The sequence below is a fragment of the Nycticebus coucang genome, chromosome 17, assembly GCF_027406575.1.
Source record: "Nycticebus coucang isolate mNycCou1 chromosome 17, mNycCou1.pri, whole genome shotgun sequence".
NCBI classification, from domain to species: domain Eukaryota; kingdom Metazoa; phylum Chordata; class Mammalia; order Primates; family Lorisidae; genus Nycticebus; species Nycticebus coucang.
The window spans coordinates 21,849,107-21,868,233 of NC_069796.1; the positions used below are offsets into that span (position 1 = coordinate 21,849,107).

At 37.1% G+C, this 19,127-nt stretch overlaps 1 protein-coding gene and 1 pseudogene across 1 annotated transcript in view; both read right to left on the reverse strand.

The window, feature by feature from the left end:
• Positions 1 to 10,658: 10,658 nt before the first annotated feature.
• Positions 10,659 to 11,575, reverse strand: LOC128568941 (nucleophosmin-like; annotated as a pseudogene).
• A 1,906-nt stretch (positions 11,576 to 13,481) lies between these two features.
• CEP120 (centrosomal protein 120) overlaps positions 13,482 to 19,127 on the reverse strand; it is a 63,138-nt gene continuing 57,492 nt past the window's right edge. The window contains exons 20-21 of the mRNA XM_053567147.1: positions 18,074 to 18,219; positions 13,482 to 14,306 (exon numbers count right to left, since the gene is read on the reverse strand). Coding sequence (XP_053423122.1) covers positions 14,072 to 14,306; positions 18,074 to 18,219 — 381 coding nt within the window. The 3' untranslated portion in view covers positions 13,482 to 14,071. The remainder of the gene's footprint in view (positions 14,307 to 18,073; positions 18,220 to 19,127) is intronic.

A 19,127-nucleotide genomic window follows, 5' to 3' on the forward strand; every position in this document is an offset into this window, starting at 1 on the left:
TGGAGAGACACCTCCCTAACTCTGAGGATGGCCAGAGGCAATGGTGAAAAAGAATCATGAGGCAAAATCAACAGAAAAACTCTGGCAATATGAATAATCAGAGTAGATCAACTGCCCCAAGGATCAATGGGGCAGACACAGCACAAGATCCCATGCACAAACAAATAGCTGAGATGTCAGAAATTGAATTCAGAATCTGGATAACAAATAAGATCGAATTAGAATTCTGAGCAGTAACCCAAAAGATATCTCAAGAATTCAACAAATTCAAAGACCAAATGACAAAAGATTTTGACACATTGGGACAAGAAGTTTCAGCCCTCAAAGATCTGAGAAACACAGTAGAATCCCTCAGTAACAGAATGGAACAAGCGGAAGAAAGGATTTCTGACCTTGAAGACAAAGCTTTCGAACGCTCCCAAACTCTCAAGGATGAAGAGAAATGGAGGGCAAAAGCAGATCACACTTTCAGAGAGCTCTGGGATAATTTGAAGAAAACCAATATTCATCTTATAGGGATCCCCGGAAGCAATGAAGTGGCTTCACAAGGCACAGAGTCTCTTCTCCATGAGATTATGAAGGAGAAATTTCCAGACATGCCAAGAGATTCTGAAATTCAGTTAGCAGACAGTGTCAGAACTCCAGCATGATTCAACCCAAATAAGACATCCCCCAGACACATCATAATCAATTTCACTAAAGTTAATATGAAGGAAAATTCTAAAAGCAGCCAGACGAAAGAAAACCATCACCTACAAGGGCAAGAATATTAGAATAACTGCAGATCTCTCTGCTGAAACCTTTCAAGCTAGAAGAGGATGGTCATTGACTTTTTTTTTTTTTTTTTTTTGCAGTTTTTGGCCGGGGCCAGGTTTGAACCCGCCACCTCTGGCATATGGGGCCAGTGCCTCACTCCTTTGAGCCACAGGTGCTGCCCGGTCATTGACTTTTAATCTCCTAAAACAAACAGACTTTCAACCCAGGATCCTGTATCCAGCTAAACTGAGTTTCATTTATGACAAAGAAATGAAATACTTCAATGACATTCACATGTTGAAGAAGTTTGCCATAACTAAACCAGCTCTCCAGGATATTCTCAGACCTATCCTCCATAAAGACCAGAATAATCCTCCACCACAAAAGTAAACCCACCCAGAAAATTTTGATCAAATTCCAACTTCCACAGTTGCAAAAGGATTAAAAATGTCCACTGGACTCTTGAAAGTTTTATCAATATTCTCAATTAATGTGAATGGTTTAAATTGTCCTCTTTAGAGGTTGGCTGATTGGATACAAAAACTCAAGCCAGATATCTGCTACATACAAGAATCGCATCTTACATTAAAAGACAAACACAGACTCAAGGTGAAGGGATGGTCATCTATACTCCAGGCAAATGGAAAGCAGAAAAAAGCAGGCATTGCGATCCTATTTGCAGATGCAATAGGCTTTAAACCAACCGAAATAAGGAAGGATAAGGATGGATACTTCATATTTGTTGAAGCTAATACTCAATATGATGAGATTTCAATTATTAATATTTATGCACCCAACCAGAATGCATCTCAATTTATAAGAGAAACTCTAACAGACATGAGCAACTTGATTTCCTCCAGTTCCATAGTAGTTGGAGATTTTAACACCCCTTTAGCAGTGCTGGATAGATCCTCCAAAAAGAAGCTAAGCAAAGAAATGTTAGATTTAAACTTAACCATTCAACATCTGGACTTAACAGACATCAACAGAACATTTCATCCCAACAAAACTGAATACAATTCTTCTCATCAGCCCACGGAACATACTTCAAAATTGACCACATCCTAGGCCACAAATCTAACCTCAGCAAATTTTAAAAAATAAAAATTATTCCTTGCATCTTCTCAGACCATCAGGGAATAAAAGTTGAACTCAATAACAACAGGAACTGCATACCTATACAAAAACATGCAAGCTAAATAACCTTATGCTGAAGGATAGATGGGTTATAGACAAGATTAAGAAGGAAATCACCAAATTCTTGGAACAAAACACCAATTGAGACACAAATTACCAGAACCTCTGGGGTACTGCAAAGGCAGTCCTAAGAGGGAAATTTATAGCACTGCAAGCCTTCCTCAAGAAAACAGAAAGAGAGGAAGTTAATAACTTAATGGGGCATCTCATACAACTGGAGAAGGAAGAACACTCCAACCTCAAACCCAGCAGAAGAAAAGAAATAACCAAAATCAGAGCAGAATTAAATGAAATTGAAAACAAAAGAATTATACAACAGATCAATGAATCCAAAAGCTGGTTTTTTGAAAAGATCAATAAAATAGATAAACCTTTGGCCAACCTAACCAGGAAAAAAGGAGTAAAATCTCTAATTTCATCAATCAGAAATGGTAATGCTGAAATAACAACAGACCCCTCAAAAAATCCTTAACAAATACTACAAGAAACTCTACTCTCAGAAATATGAAAATCTGAAAGAAATCGACCAATACCTGGAAGTATGCCACCTACCAAGACTTAGCCAGAATGAAGTGGAAATGTTGAACAGGCCTATATCAAGTTCTGAAATAGCATCAAATATACAAAATCTCCCTAAAAAGAAAAGCCCAGGACCAGATGGCTTTACGTCAGAATTCTATGAAACCTTTAAAGAAGAACTAGTACCTATATTACTAAACCTCTTCCAAACTATAGAAAAAGAAGGAATATTACCCAACACATTCTACGACACAAACATCACCTTGATCCCCATACCAGGGAAAGACCCAACAAGAAAAGAAAACTATAGACCAATATCACTAATGAATATTGATGCTAAAATACTCAATAAGATCCTAACGAACAGAATCCAACAACACATCAAAAAAATTATACACCACGACCAAGTGGGATTTATCCCAGGGTCTCAAGGCTGGTTCAATACACGTAAATCTATAAATGTAATTCAGCACATAAACAAACTAAAAAATAAGGACCATATGATTCTTTCAATGGATGCAGAAAAAGCTTTTGATAATATTCAGCATCCCTTCATGATCAGAAACTTAAGAAAATTGGTATAGAAAGGACATTTCTTAAACTAATAGAGGCCATCTACAGCAAACCCACAGCCAATATCATATTGAATGGAGTTAAATTGAAATCATTTCCACTTACATCAGGAACCAGGCAAGGTTGCCCATTGTCTCCATTGCTCTTTAACATTGTAATGGAAGTTTTAGCCATTGCAATTAGGGAAGAAAAGGCCATCAAGGATATCCACATCGGGTCAGAAGAGATCAAACTTTCACTCTTTGCAGATGATATGATTGTATATCTGGAAAACACTAGGGATTCTACTACAAAACTTTTAGAAGTGATCAAGGAATACAGCAATGTCTCAGGCTACAAAATAAAGACCCATAAATCTGTAGCCTTTATATATACCAACAATAACCAAGCCTAACAAACAGTCAAGGACTCTATTCCTTTCACAGTAGTTCCAAAGAAGATGAAATATTTGGGAGAATTCCTAACAAAGGACGTGAAATATCTATACAAAGAGAACTATGAAACTCTAAGAAAAGAAATAGCTGAAGATATTAGCAAATGGAAAAACATACCATGCTCATGGCTGGAAAGAATCGACATTGTTAAAATGCCCATATTAACCAAAGCAATATATAATTTTAATGTGATTCCTATTAAAGCTCCATTGTCATATTTTAAAAATCTTGAAAAAATAATACTTCATTTTATATGGAATCTGAAAAAACCTCGAATAGCCAAAACATTACTCAGCAATAAAAACACAGCAGGAGGAATCATGCTACCAGACCTCAGACTGTATTGTAAATCGATAGTGATCAAAACAGCATGGTATTGGCACAAAAACAGAGAAGTTGATGTCTGGAACAGAATAGAGAACCAAGAGATGAATCTAGCTACTTACCATTATTTGATCTTTGACAAGCCAATTAAAAACATTCAGTGGGGAAAAGATTCCCTATTTAACAAATGGTGCTGGGTGAACAGGCTGGCAATTTGTAGAAGATTGAAACTGGACCCATACCTTTCACCATTAACTAAGACAGACTCTCCCTGGATAAAAGATTTAAACTTAAGACATGAAACTATAAAAATACTTGAAGAAAGTGCAGGGAAAACTCTTGAAGGAATCAGCCTGGGTGAATATTTTATGAGGAGGACTCTCCAGGCAATTAAAGCAGTATCAAAAATACATTACCTGGACCTGATCAAACTAAAAAGCTTCTGCACAGCCAAGAACATAGTAAGTAAAGCAAGCAGACATCCCTCAGAATGGGAGAAAATATTTGCAGGTTATACCTCCGATAAAGGTCTAACAACCAGAATCCACAGAGAACTCAAATGTATTAGCAAGAAAAGAACACGTGATCCCATTTCAGGGTGGGCAAGGGACTTGAAGAGAAACTTCTCTAAAGAAGACAGATGCATGATCTTCAAACACATGAAAAAAAGCTCATCATCCTTAATCATCAGAGAAATGCAAATCAAAACTACTTTGAGATATCACCTAACTCCAGTAAGAGTAGCCCACATAACAAAATCCCAAAACCAGAGATGTTGGCGTGGATGTGGAGAAAAGGGCACACTTGTACACTGCTGGTGGGAATGCACACTAATACGTTCCTTCTGGAAGGATGTTTGGAGAATACTTAGAGACCTAAAAATAGACCTGCCATTTGATCCTATAATTCCTTTACTAAGTTTATACCCAGAAGACCAAAAACCACAATATAACAAAGACATCTGTACCAGAATGTTTATTGCAGCCCAATTCATAATTGCTAAGTCATGGAAGAAGCCCAAGTGCCCATTGACCCACAAATGGACTAGCAAATTGGGGTATATGTATACCATGGAATATTATGCAGCTTTAAAGAAAGATGGATTTTACGTCTTTCATGTTTACATGGATGGAGCTGGAACATATTCTTCTTAGCAAAGTATCTCAGGAATGGAAGAAAAAGTATCCAATGTACTCAGCCCTACTGTGAAGCTAAATTATAGCTTTCACATGAAGGCTATAACCCAACTGTAGCACAAGACTATGAGGAAAGGGCCAAGAAAGGGGAAGGGAAGAGGGAGGTTAGGTTGGAAAGAGTGTAATATGAAACCAGCACATGGTATCCCTTGATTGAACTAATGTACACAGCTATGATTTAACAATAAAAAATAAAAAAAATAGAAGATCAAGGTGCTAAGAGATTCTGTGTCTGGGGAGGGACACTGAGCCTCATAGCTGGTGCCTACTAACTGTGTCCTCACACAGTGGAAGAGAGAACGCAGTTCTCGGGCTCCTCTTTTATAAGGGCACTACTCCCATTCATGAGGACCCCACCTTTATGATTTAATTACTGCCCAAAGGTCCCACTTCCTAATATTACATTGGTGATTAGGTTTCAGCATACTATTCTGAGGGAGATACAAGCATTTAGACCACAGCATCACTTGTACCCAAAAATGGCTATTGCCATGGTCTATAAAATACATTGGACCCTAAAGATTTGAAGGCTACCTTAGATTCCAACTAAGTTTGCCTATAGCTACTCACTCATCCTTTGCTAGCCAACTTTCTTAGAGAACAGGCCCTATGAAGTAGGTTGGGCTATTTTAGTCTCCTTATGCTTACCCCTAAAGTTTTAGTATGACTAGCAGCTCATATGATGTAATTTGTGACGAACTGCTCCTCTGGTTCGAACAGGTTTGTAACACTTTTAGCACCAAATTTCAAAAGTCTCTTTTGACATTAAAAAATGTATTTATTGGGAGAGTGTCCCAGTGATTCAAGCAGGACACTTCTGTGCTGCTTCCTTCTGAAGGAACACCCTTCTGTAGGCTGGCAGAGGCCAGTGGAGGAACAAGCACACACACTACCACTTGTGCATGGCTCGACACGTGGGGATCTAGGGCTGTCCTGGGCATTTCACATCCATGAAGTAGGAACTGGCAGTCTGCGCCTGGCGCTTCTTCTTGTTTCCCCTTCTCTTCTGACGAGGGATGAAGGAGGGGGCGTGTTCCCATGTGGAGGTCATCACCGCCAGAAAGGGGATCATTAGAGCTTTGAATAATAATGCTGTGATTGGACACTGTTCTGCATACTCTGTGTCCTGACTGCTGAAGCTGTCACTGGAAAGGGAGAACAATGAGTGCAGACAAAAATGAGGAGGAGGAGAATGCAGACAGGTAGATTATTCTTTGCTGTTGGTTACATGAAGGGATTGGAGGCCCAATGACACTCTCACAATTTATTAACAATACAAATCTGTAAATCTTTCTCCAGGATACCATAATAAGAAAAATAATAGTAATACCTTATAGATACCTAACTACGTAAAATTTTATGTTAAAGCACTTCTCTATGGTAGGCAAATATCTACATTTTGGTTGAAGGATGAATCCTCAAATTATTTGATCAGTAAAATAGGCAGATTATTGTTTTCATGTTTTAGAACACACCCCTGGGAATTATGCTTCGTATGTATATACGTTGTAAGTAACATTAAAAAGGCCTGCTGCAAATTTCAAACATCAGAGTCCTGCCCAAACATGCTAGGTTCACAATTGCTTCTCCTGCATATTCGTACTGCTCAGATAGCTCCAATAATGACAAGGTTCAAGTGACAAGACAACTTCACAGACCCTAGAAAGAAAAGACCAGAGGAAAACTGCACTACCAACTCTTTCTCTGTCTGTCTGTCCCTCTTTTTCTGTCTCTTTCTCTTTGTCTCTCTCTGTCCAAAAGTTTTCTAAAGAATCTTTTTAAGACAAATTTTGGCTGTCCTTTGCTCCTGGTAAGATACCAGACATTGATAAAGAGATGAAAAAGAAGTGAGGACTGATAATAGAGGAAAAGATGGTAGGCTAAATGTGGATTTGCAAATACAATTTTCATTGGCAAAATTTAAAAAGTCTGTGGGCTAAATTACTTCTGAAAATTGTTTACACAGCTATTTCCTACTTGGTACCTTTATTTTCCTTGTGCAAATTTTACAAATTTTAGTTAGTTACCTAAATAAACTTCTGCCAGAAACCAAGAGAAGCCCATTAATCTCATCTGCCAACAATGAAGCTAAATCACAAATTGAAATTTCCTTCCTCAAGGCAACATGAACACGCCAGACAGTCCACTGTACTATCTCCTCTAACCAAAATAGGGTGACTCTAGATATGTGCTGAATATTAATGCCTCAAATTTGTGATGGGATATACCGTCATCAGGGCATCCCGTTTTGCTCACAATCTGAACTGAATTCAAGTAATGCGGTAATAGTCTTGCTTAAGATTCAGAATTTCTCTTAAGAGAACAGTTTGGAATTTTAGTAACTAAATCTTGGTCGATGTTGAAAATTCTAGAAAGAGATTGTAGAAATGAAAACAGTGCTTTGCTTTTAATCCTGCTCAGTGTGTTCACTAACATGAGAATTTGCTGAAAAACTGAGTACTATATTGCAATTTACTAAGCATAGGCCCTTTTGCTATGGGGTTGACATTCATCAAAATTTGTAATTACGTGAAAAACAGGATTTTGCAGTAATATTTTGTCTGCTCTAGTCAAGTTTTAATCTAAACTATTGGGGGAAATTCAGCACTCACCCTGTGTATTTGCATGCTTTATACTATTTAACATGTTAATCAAAAAAAGCTGTGCTGTCCAATTACTGGATAAATTATTTGGAAAAGAAAAAATATTTGTCTATGAATTTGCAGATGAAGTGTTTCCAAGAAGAAATTATAAATGGACCCTCTTTTAGTTTCTATTATGAATGACAGGTTTAACATTCTTAGAAACCTTAAGAATATGATGACTACATCTTTAAAAGCCTCTAGGGATTACAGTACATTAACGTATCAGAGTCAGTAAATTATTTATCTATAAATTAATCTTTCTAAACAGATTTCCACCCCCCTTCAGTTTGAAAGCTAAACTTCTGAGCCTCCAGGTCAGCAACTTCATATCTGAAGAGCCTACATCTGTAAAAACATTTATAATGAAAACACTAAGACAACCCCCAGAGAAGCTAATAAAATGAGATTTAAGTATATCGCAGACTTTTAACAGTTACAGTCCTCATAACAGCAGATTCTAATTTGATGCCAAACAGAGATTAAATAACAAAATTGGTGCGCAATCTAGTTGTTTGGGTTTCAATGAAAATTTTAGATAGTTAAGTGGTTCTGCCTCTGTTTGTCCATCTACACCAAGATAGATGAATTACATCTGCCTCCCCCGTCATGGAAGCAGAGGGCCTCAGGCCACAAAGAAGCAGGATTGTGCTGTCGAAACAGGTGGCAGAAAAAGTACTTGTTTTCAGAAAAAGTCTACAATCCAAGGGCTGTGCTACAATTGCCAAAATGCAAATATTAAATGTGGATTTAAATTTTCTAGTCACAGTTAGAAATTACTCAACAGACTTTAACACTTCCACAAAAACCACATTAATAAGAGTCCATCAGTAAAGCTACCCACCACCAACAAAAACATACTGAGCCAAATTTAGGGAATGAGTCATCAATGAGTAAACAAATAATTCTCTCTCCAATCTTACATCTATGATCTGGACTACACGCTAAATTAAAAAAAACTAAAAAATGACTTTTCGTTTTGTTTTTATTGTCATTAGGATAACAAAACCTTACTTTTATAAAACATGAAAGCAGTACAATTCTAAATTTCAAGGATCCTCCAATTTACCGTTAGAACTCAGGACTTAAAGGGAGCTATTGATTTTCATTAATTTCAGATTTTGTTAACAGGTGCTATAAACATATAATAAGGCATCTTTGATCCATTCCTACAATGAAGAAATGACAGAATAGCATTGTCAGGAATGACTTGAAAAATGATCCTTATGCAGAAAACTTTCAGCATGAGAACACGGGGTAGGCAGATTTGAGGCAAAGTTTGAAGTGAACTTTTATTTAAAAATTTTAAATTGTGAAGACACGATTATAAGAGGGACTTTACCTAACAAATGCAATCAGTGTAACCTGGTTTCTTGTACCCTCAATGAATCCCCAACAATAAAAAAATAAATAAAATAAATAATGAAATAAATATTTATTTTAAAAGGAAAAAAAATTTAATTGTGGTAAAATATATCGAAAACAACATTTACCATCTAAACCATTTTTTTTTTTTTTTTTTGGCCGGGGCTGGGTTTGAACCCGCCACCTCCGGCATATGGGACCGGCGCCGCCCCATCTAAACCATTTTTAAGTGTACAGTTTGGTGGCAGTAAGTCTATTCACTATGTTGTGCAACCATTTCCACCATCTATAATATCAAACATTTTCATCATCCCGAACAGATACTTCATCCTCATTCAACAGCACCTCCCCTTCCACGTTCCCCGTAGCTCCCCCAGCCTCTGGCAACATCTACTCTACTTTCTGTCTCTATCAACTTAAAGCGATCTTTTTCTAAAAGCAAAAACAACCCAACAAACAGAATGCCTCATCTACAGGGCCTGGGCGGTCAGGCCCTGTAGAAGTTTGTAAACCTGTCACAGTGAGACCGATGGACCTATCTGCTGAGCACCTAAGTTGAAATTTTTTATGTCTATTTTGACAGGTAGCTATGCACATTTTTTTTCTTCATTTATTGCTTTATGAACTTGGCAAATATTATCTGAGTGTCTACATATGGCAGGAACTATTTTAGTTGTGACATATGGCAGAAAGGAAGACAGACCTCATCTCGGCCCTCACATACCTTGTCAGTGGTCCTCAACCTTCCTAATGTTGTGGCCCTTTAATATAGTTCCTGTGGGTTGTGACCCACAGGTTGAGAACTGCTGCCTTACATTCTGGCTGACTGTGTTTCCTTTCATCCCCAAACTCTGTAAAATGTGGAAAAGTGTGAATTTTTTTTTTTTTTTCTTTAGGAGACAGTCTCTGTTGCCCTGGGTAGAATGCCATGGCATCATAACTCACAGAAACCTTAAACCCTTGGGCTTGAACAATCCTTTTGCCTCAGCCTCCTGAGTAGCTGGGACTACAGGAGTACGCCACCACAACCAGCTAGTTTTTCTATTTTTAATAGAGATGGGGTCTTGAACTCCTAAGCTCAGGCAATCCACTGGCCTTGGCCTCCCAATTGCTAGGATTACAGGTGTGAGCCGCCGTGTTTGGTCTGAAAAGTGTATAATTTTGATAAGATGCCAATGGCATGATATGTGCCTTGTGTCAGTAACCCATTTCCAGCACCAGAACTGCTAGAACATTATCTACTTTCCACTATTATTTCTGTGAATACTTTACAGGTGATGGGTAAAAGAGTTGAGGTCTACCCTTAACTGATGACAAATGTTATGCCTTTATGTTGGCCTTCTGGATCTTTTTTTTTCATAAAAATACTGAGTTTATTTCACATGTATATTTTTGTCTCCCCACCATTTCCATGTCTGACCACCACTACTACTATGCCCTACAGTCCATCCATACTTCAAACCAAGTGAAGGGTGGAGTTCCATCTTTAAAAACTAAACAGGCATTTTGGACAACACATTCTTGACAATGGAACCTGGACAACATTTATCAGATGGTAGGGAAAGTTCTCACTCTGCATTATAAAAAGGACAGCCAGATATCAACTGTTACAGAAATGAAATAAAATAGAAAATTTTAACAAACTGTTGAAACTATTTTCTTAAAGAGATTTCCTCCATGCCTGAGATCTTGAACAGCTTCCTGGTCAATCATCCGGAAGCAATTCTTCACATAATTGATGAACTTGGCTTCCATTTTGGGAAGAGACCCACCTTTTCTATACTTGTTTGCATTTTTGCCTTAATGTCTTCTACAGAATTAGGTCCTTTGAGTGTTTTAGGAATTTTTTCCTCTTTTTTGAAGGATTCTTGGCCTTTTGATCTCGGTGTTGATGGTTTTGAATCCTTTCCATTTTGGTTTGATTTTTGTGCATTTTTGGTTGGAGTGTCTTACACAGATCTTTTTCCACTGGAGCTTTTTCTTCAGTTTCCTTATCATCAAAATCATCATCATCATCTTCTTCATCGTCAGCAAGTTTTACTTTTTTCTGTGGAACTTTGCTACCACCTCCAGGGGCAGATCACTTTCCAGACATACTTCAGAGCTTCACATCCTCCTGCTCTTCATCTTCTTCCACAGCTACTAAGTGCTGCCCACTAATGTGCACAGGCCCTGAACTGCACTTTAACTGTAAGACAAGAGGTGGTATTATTTCAAAGCCCCCAAGAGAAACCATTGGTTGTACAGACATTTTCAAAGTTGCCATTGTTACTTTAATTGGACTGCCTTCATAATTCATTGCCTCTGCTTCAACAATATGCGACTCATCCTTTGCACCAGCCCCTCAACTGACCGTTCTTAAAGATAACTGGTGTTCATTTTCATCATTATTCACCTTAAAGTGATAATCTTTGTTGGCCTTTAGTTCACAACTGAAAAGATAGTTCTGAGGCCTCGAGGGGCTCATGTCCATGTCCATCGAATCTTCCATGAGGTGGTGGCACACACTTAGGTGGGTGAGAAGGCGGATGGCGATAAATGATACTGCTCCAAGGAACAGCCACTCAGGACAGAATCATACCAGCAGCCTTCTGGATCTTTGTATCATTTAATTCCACATCTGACAGAATGTTACATGCTGTAGAAACTAGCCACAGAAAAATTACATTTAAATTTTCTCTTCTTATCTTCTATTTTAAATATCCAATTTGGGATTCTATTTATAGAAAATGTCCAGAATAGGCAGAGCCATCGAGGCACAAAGTAGATAAGGGTTGCCCAGGGGCTGCAGTCTTGGATAATGGGAAGTGACCGCTAGTGGAGACCGGGTTTCTTTTGGGGATGATGAAAATGTTTTAGGTAGCAGTGATAGCTCAAGTTGTGAATATGCAAAAAAACCCCACTAATTATACACTTTCACATGGTGATTTTTATGTTATGTGAATTGTACCAGTTAAAAAAATAAATAAATTTAGGTACTCAGTGTCAAGTTAGACACAGTGGGAGTGAGATCATACTTTCTAAGTCATGATATACCCCTCCTATGCTGTACATGCTTGCCTTACATGTAGAGACTAGAATTTCTCCATAAAAAGTCATAGAAATTTTAAAGGTAAATTTTATTTCACCCTGAAACATTTGGCGAAAGGTTTCCTGTTATAAAGGTAGTGATGAGGAGACTTATTCGCCTGCCCACGCACACACCCACCCACTCATACTCACTATGGTCATACTTGTTAACTCTCAGGCAACTTAGTAAAGCAATCTGTAAATGTGTTAAGTGCCACTTACAAATGGAATGGATGCTGCTGAAGGACTACAAAAGAATGAAAATTTCAGACTCCCCTGATGTTCAGACATAAAAAAGTATCTGAAATGTAAACACTTGAGAAAAAAGCAAGCATATAGTGACTTGAAACAGGAAGCGCTGAATACTTTGCCTCCTCTGTGTAGAAACTTATAATAAGATGCTCAAAACTCAAAGATGCATACAATTATGATTTTATTTGTTAAATTACAATAGCCAAGAAAGCTTTACAGAAGGCAAAATAAACCACACATCCATTTTGGAAAAGTCTTTTTTGTTTCTTTAAATCTAGGGCCCCATCTAGTGTTTGGAAACAGTCCCAGGCAGCACATAAGGCAACTGAGGGTATCAACAGTCACGGAAATTCACTGAGACTTCCCAAAACAAAAAGAATACTTCTGTTCCATTCATGTGGCACAAAAATCACTGAGAGAATATATCTAACCATAATTAATATTGTAAGTTCCTTCTACGATTCACAGATTCATTATTATCCTCTCATTCAGTAATTTCTTATTTATTGCTAGGGTATTTTTAGAAGATTAATAGTTTAATAAGGAAAAAAATACGGTGAGTAAAAGGACTTTAATTTCCTTAAGAAAGATATCTTGTTGAAAATGACAAGTAAATGTCTCATTCTGCTTTTATGGGAGTTACTGGTAACTTCCTAAAGCATATACTTAAATTTATTACATTTGGAAATCAGAATTTTTTAAACTACATCTATTTTTAGACTCAACCTAATTTGTGAACTTGTTAAAAACTTTTCAGTACTCTGTAAATACAAAGAGGTGGAAAGTGTGGCTTTAAGGACGAATGTTGGCTCTGAAGAACACGACAGAAAAGAACTCTGTTTAAACCGACCCGATGCTACATAAATCCAATGACTTCATCTCATACACTTTAGAAAAAGACCGATTAAAATTCGGGGGAGTAAAAATAGTTGATTTTCACTCTTTCCTTTATGTGTCTGTTTCCATGTTCTATCAGAGAGGGTCTGAGTTAACAACTAGTACTATTATCACTGGAAAATAAAGGGAAATCTCTAATGTTAACAAAAGAAAACAACGCAAATTCCAGCAGGAGGCTGACAGAGAAGACCATATTAAAAGCTCTTCAAGTTACGAGTACACTGAAAATTTGAAAATTCAATAGCTCTTGAAACAAGTTTCATCTGTATTAACTTTATTTAAATAAATGACTAATTTGCCACTCAATATGTCATATGGCTTCTCTGCATTGATCCTGCTTTATTTTCAAGGTTGTCATTTGCACACATTACAAGTTAAAGAAAAAGGATAGGTTGTCTCAAATGAGTTAAACTGGTTACATTTAAAATTGGCATCAACTTTTAAGATATCTACATTCAAATGGAATTAGGACACAGCATTTTTTAAAGTGTAACATATACTCTTTCGGCTCAACATGAAAAATTAAATAACTGAAAATTACTGCAGTCATTTCTCCTACAACAAACTTGTGAAAAGCTGTTTTGGAAGTTAGCCATCAGATTATAAACTACAAGAAACACTGACAAGTCATTTAAAATGAGTAGAAAATGTATATGACAAATAAAACCAGCATGAGAGGTAGCACAAAGTAAATACAATCAAATAAATACTATACAATAATATATAAAATTTTGCTTAAAAAACCCGAAAATAGCATTTTAAAACATCAATTTTCTTCACTTTTAAGGGTTTTACAATGAAACTAAAATTCAGACCTGGAGTCTCTATAAAGATGTTCCAAATGTTATTAATTACTGGCATTGTTTTTTGCCAGAATCTCTCTTATCTGTCGGTCAAGTTCACTTATTATCCGATCCTCGTGATTGTACACACCCGTTCTCATCAACGTGTCCCTCTCTTCTATGAGGCGAGTCAAATAATCATCCAGACCTTCTTCCAATGCATTACTCTGTGGGCCATCCATTTTCCCACTTGCTATCTCTCTGGAATCCTGGCCCTGTTTTTGTTCTTGTTGCCTTAACCTGAAAAGCCAAGAACAAATGCCACTCTAGCAACTGTTTCATTTTTCTTAACAGCACTATTTAAAAACAAAATGACAAAATGGAAAAAAATAAGTGTTTAGTTAATATTTTCAAGAAGAAAACAAAAACCAATGTTCCACTTGGCTAGTCAGAGTCAACATGCTACAAAAGGAAGTTTTATAAAGCAATACTTGTTTTCTAATTATAAAATACATGAAAACAGTAGATATTTTTGGAGCTGTGTAAAGAAAATTAAAAATGCATGTATGTACTTTAAAAAAATGTATTTTCTCAAAAATTAATGATACTCCCTATGCAATGCTTTCTTCACATATTTAGTCAGAATGCTTTTCCTACTTCATTAAGTGTTCCTTGAAAATGCCTTTTCCACCCCATTTGGATATACCTTCATCTAATCCTTTATGGTGATCTTTAGTTTATCGCCAAACTTTTATTACTGTTTTGAACATAATTTCTTTTTTCTAAATTCATTCAACAATTGTTTATTTGTGCCAAACAAGTTTTGGGGACACTTCAGTGAACGAACAAGAAAAGTCCCTTTTACTATGGAGCTTTTATCAGTATTTGTAGAAATTCTATAAACGTGAATGTGTTGAAGGGCATGTACATGACAAGCTTGTATGCATATGTCCTAGTTACATTTGTGATAATCTTATTTAGGGGTGAAAAAAGGAGAGAAAAAGGGAGATGAAGGCCTGGGATTTGGGTATTTCCAACAGAACCTGTGCATTGTTGTTCACACAGTTTTGAAATGGAATGGTAATAAAACTTAGTGAACTCAGTGACAGTCACACTACGTTTGGATAGGAAATGTTTTAATTTAACTTAGAATGTACAATTAAGATGTAGCTTTATATTCTTCTATATAACTGGTGACAGATGTTTCAATTTGTAGTTATTCCTAAATTTCATCCTGATAAGGTAAATCAATTTTGAGCGTAAGCCCCTCCTTCCCGATAGTCTTCAGAGACACCAAGCCAACGAGAAGTCCACTTCTGAATGTGCACATGGGGTGGGAAGACGGGGGGAGAGGGAGGAAGAAGCAGTGAGGACAGGCCCTGCTCTGACACCCAGGAGGGCCAGGCCCCAGGGGATGTATGCCTATTGGCAGTACAGCTTCGTTTATTTGGATGACTCTTTGAAACATGAAACTCCTACTATTTCTCACAAAAGAGAAAAAACAAAAGAACAAAAAACCTGAAGTATACAGTCTAAGAAAGATGCCAGGTATCTTCTTCTATTCTGAGAAAGAAAGCCTAGGGAACTAAGTGCTTGACAAGATACTGGTCCCACATCTTTCCACTGAGTTTGAGCAGTTTGTGTAGATGATTAAGGGCAGATCCTTGAAGAGTGTTTCCCTAACCTAATTCTTACAGCTACCTTGCGGGAAGGGTCATTAAGGAAATTAATGACACACAATGACAAATTATGTACTGAAAGGTTTCAATATTTATTTCTCTTTTGTGCATCACCTAATTATGCATGAAAATGAAAATTATCAGTCATGATCACAACAGAATTTTAGAACCTGGTAGCTAAATAAGCCCATAAAATATTAAAGGAAACGCTGGTAACATTCCTGACAAACCCTGTCTAGACTCTACTCACACATTTCCTGCCACTCGGAAGCTACTACTTTGCAGAAGTGTTCCGTTAGCGAGCCCCTTCTCACACTGAACTCAGCCTACCTCTTTACAGTTCCCAGTGACTGGCTATGATTCTGCTCGAGAGGAGAAGTGGTGTACTTACTTCTTTTTTAACATGATAGCCCACCAGATATCTGAAGGCAGCTATCTGCCACTCTGCCCAAGAGCTCTCCACGTTCTCTCCTACCCACTTCTTGGATGGTTATTGCCCCTACCGTCCTGGGCACCTTCCATCAGAAGCTCTGTCTAGACACCTGATTTTCCTGAAGTGTGTTCACATTGGTAAGAATACTCCAGAAGTGATTTTTTTTTTTTTTTTAAACCAGTACTGAATAGTACTTCTCTGAATGTCCCTACAGGCACTGACTCTTCAGCAGCCAAATCACATTATTATTAGTGACCCCTTAAATCCTCCTGGGCTTCCTCACATGAACTGTTTATACTGTGTATTATCTATCATTTAAGTGATTTTTCTTGTAACTTATACAGAAGTCTCTATTTTTGCCTCTAATAAATTTAATCTTGTTGGTTTTAGTTCTCTCTGAATCTAAATTGATAAAGACATTAATAAGATTCAACTTGGTATGATCTACGAATCTTATAGGCAAAATGATTACCTTCACTTAAGCCACCAAAACCATGCTCAGCCAACAACAGGGACTTTATATTCGCTAAACTGAAATTTTAAAAGTGCTACGTATACTACGTGACAACAAAAGTTTGGAAGGCAAAGATCATGTTATAATGCATTAATTTGTAACAATTTCAGAGTTTACAACACTGTAGACACTAAATAAACATTTGTTGAATAAAAATGAGGAAAACAGTAGTGTAGCTTGAACACTGTTAAGCAAGGCTTTTAGAGTCGAGCTTTTATGACTGAGGTTTATTCATTTATCTTCCAAATAGTTATTTAATTCAGCTAGGAGCCCTTCTAAGACAGTGACTGCACTATATATGGAGATATAATGAGATACCCTGTCAAATGTACATGTGTAACAATGAACATTATTTGCCTCCAACCATCCCCAACTCGTATGTCAATGCCCTATCCTCGGATATGATGGTATTTGGAGATGGGCCTTGAGAGCTAATTATATTTACATAAGGCCATGAAGGTAGGACCCTCATGATGAGATCCGTGCCTTCCTAAGAAGATAAACCAGACAACTTGCTTACTCCTTCCCACTAGGTCATGACACAGCAAGAAGCTAAAACCAACCCTCTAAAACCAACCATGCTAGCTCCTGATCTTGAACTTCTAGCCTCTAGAACCAGGAAAAAAGAAATTTCTGTTTAACCTACTCAGTCTTTAGTATTTTGTTGTGGCAAAAGATAGTGCTTTGCTGAAATAGAAATGTATGAGTCTCTTGATAAATTTAGCTGAAAAGTCTTCCTTCAAAAAAACCACCCTCCAAAAAGATTTCTTTTCATGCTGCTTCTGAAAGACTTCTTTCCTAACATGAAACACTGCTGAAGTTGTCATTAAGAGAACATGACGCTACAGAGAAGCCCAGTGTAGCACAGCAGTTAAAAATACAATCTCTGGGATCAGATTTGAACTCTGACTTCATGATTTACTAGCTTTGTGACCCTACTAACATGATTAAAACTCTGCTTAATCCTCCGTTTCCTCCTTTGTAAAAAGGGATAAATACCATCTTCACTGAGTTGCTTTGAAGATTTAAAAAAAAAAAAAATGAAATAGGCATATAAGCATTTAAAATAGCTCCTGACACACAGTAAGTATTCAATAAATAAGGGCTATTTTAATATAACTACATTTGAAATTTCTTATTTTACGATTCAAAATTCAGCTTAATAGTAGCAATAATCCTGAAACGGTCACACAAAAATGAACTTTAAAGTACTATGCTATAAACAGAAACACAAGAGCTAACCAAAAAAACAAAAAACAAACGTGGTGTAAGGGGCCTTTGACATAGATCTTCTATTATAGAAGACTGCTACTTTTCTGTCTTATCTACTTCATCCCTCAGAAATCTGAAATTGTACCTTCCCTGGACCAGTGACCAACTAAAAAGCTGTCATATCAGAACTTCTGTTTTTGTAAGAAACAAATACTTGTAGTTACTATACCTGTTCAATTCGTTTCTTATATCCAATAATTCTTGTCGCTCAGTTTTTACCGCATCTTTTTCCTCAGCAGCCAGGTAACGCAGTCTCATCTGTTCCAATTCCTCCTGCTGTTTTTTAAGACGAGCCATTTGACTTTCTTGCTCCCTCTTAAAAGAAACAAAGACATAAGCCAGATCCCTAATATTAGAATAAATATATTTCAAGACTTTGGCTTTGATTATAATCCTATTTGACAATACTCATAATATAGCCACGCACTGCCAATTCTTTTTTTTCAAGATATGGAGTCTTGATATGCTGCCCAGGCTGGAGTGTAACAGCTAGTCACAGCTGCGATCATTGCACACTACAGCCCTGAATTCCTGGCCTCAAGCAATCCTCCTGTGAAGCTGGGACAAAGGTGCACATCACCACACCCAGCTGCTATGCACTGCCAATTCTATGAGTCACCTATTGTCTAGAAATGTAGGTTTTCTCTAAACACTATATGACTTCTCTTTTTGCTATAAGTCAAATTCTCCATATGCTATAAGTCATATTCATCAATTGGTGATTGATGCTAGCAGAATATCACAGTGTAACAAAGTTGAGGGCAAGAAAGGCTGCTGTTAACACAAAAAATTGCCACAAGGACCAATGGTAAAAGCAACATCTAAGAAATGGTTAATTATACAAAGATGTACATAGAAAAATTCAATAACTGTCCCTATATTAATCACTAATTCTACCCCCAATTTAGTTAATATGACTTTCCAATCTTTCCTCCAGGTTCATGCTAAAACTTATGCACATACCTTTATTTAAAACAAAAGTAGAATCCAACACCTTATTTTGCATCAAAAAAATGTAACAGTTCCTCTAGGTCAATAGATAAAATCTTTTTAAATTAATGTGTAACATTCCACAGCATGCACATTCCATGACATTCAACCATTCTCCCAATAACAGATGCTTTTCCTACTACAAACAGTGCCGTGAGGAAATACCCCATCACTTAACACACAGTTGGCTCATGAATCCTGAAGTGCTTTTCTTTCTTTAGGACAGAAGCTCA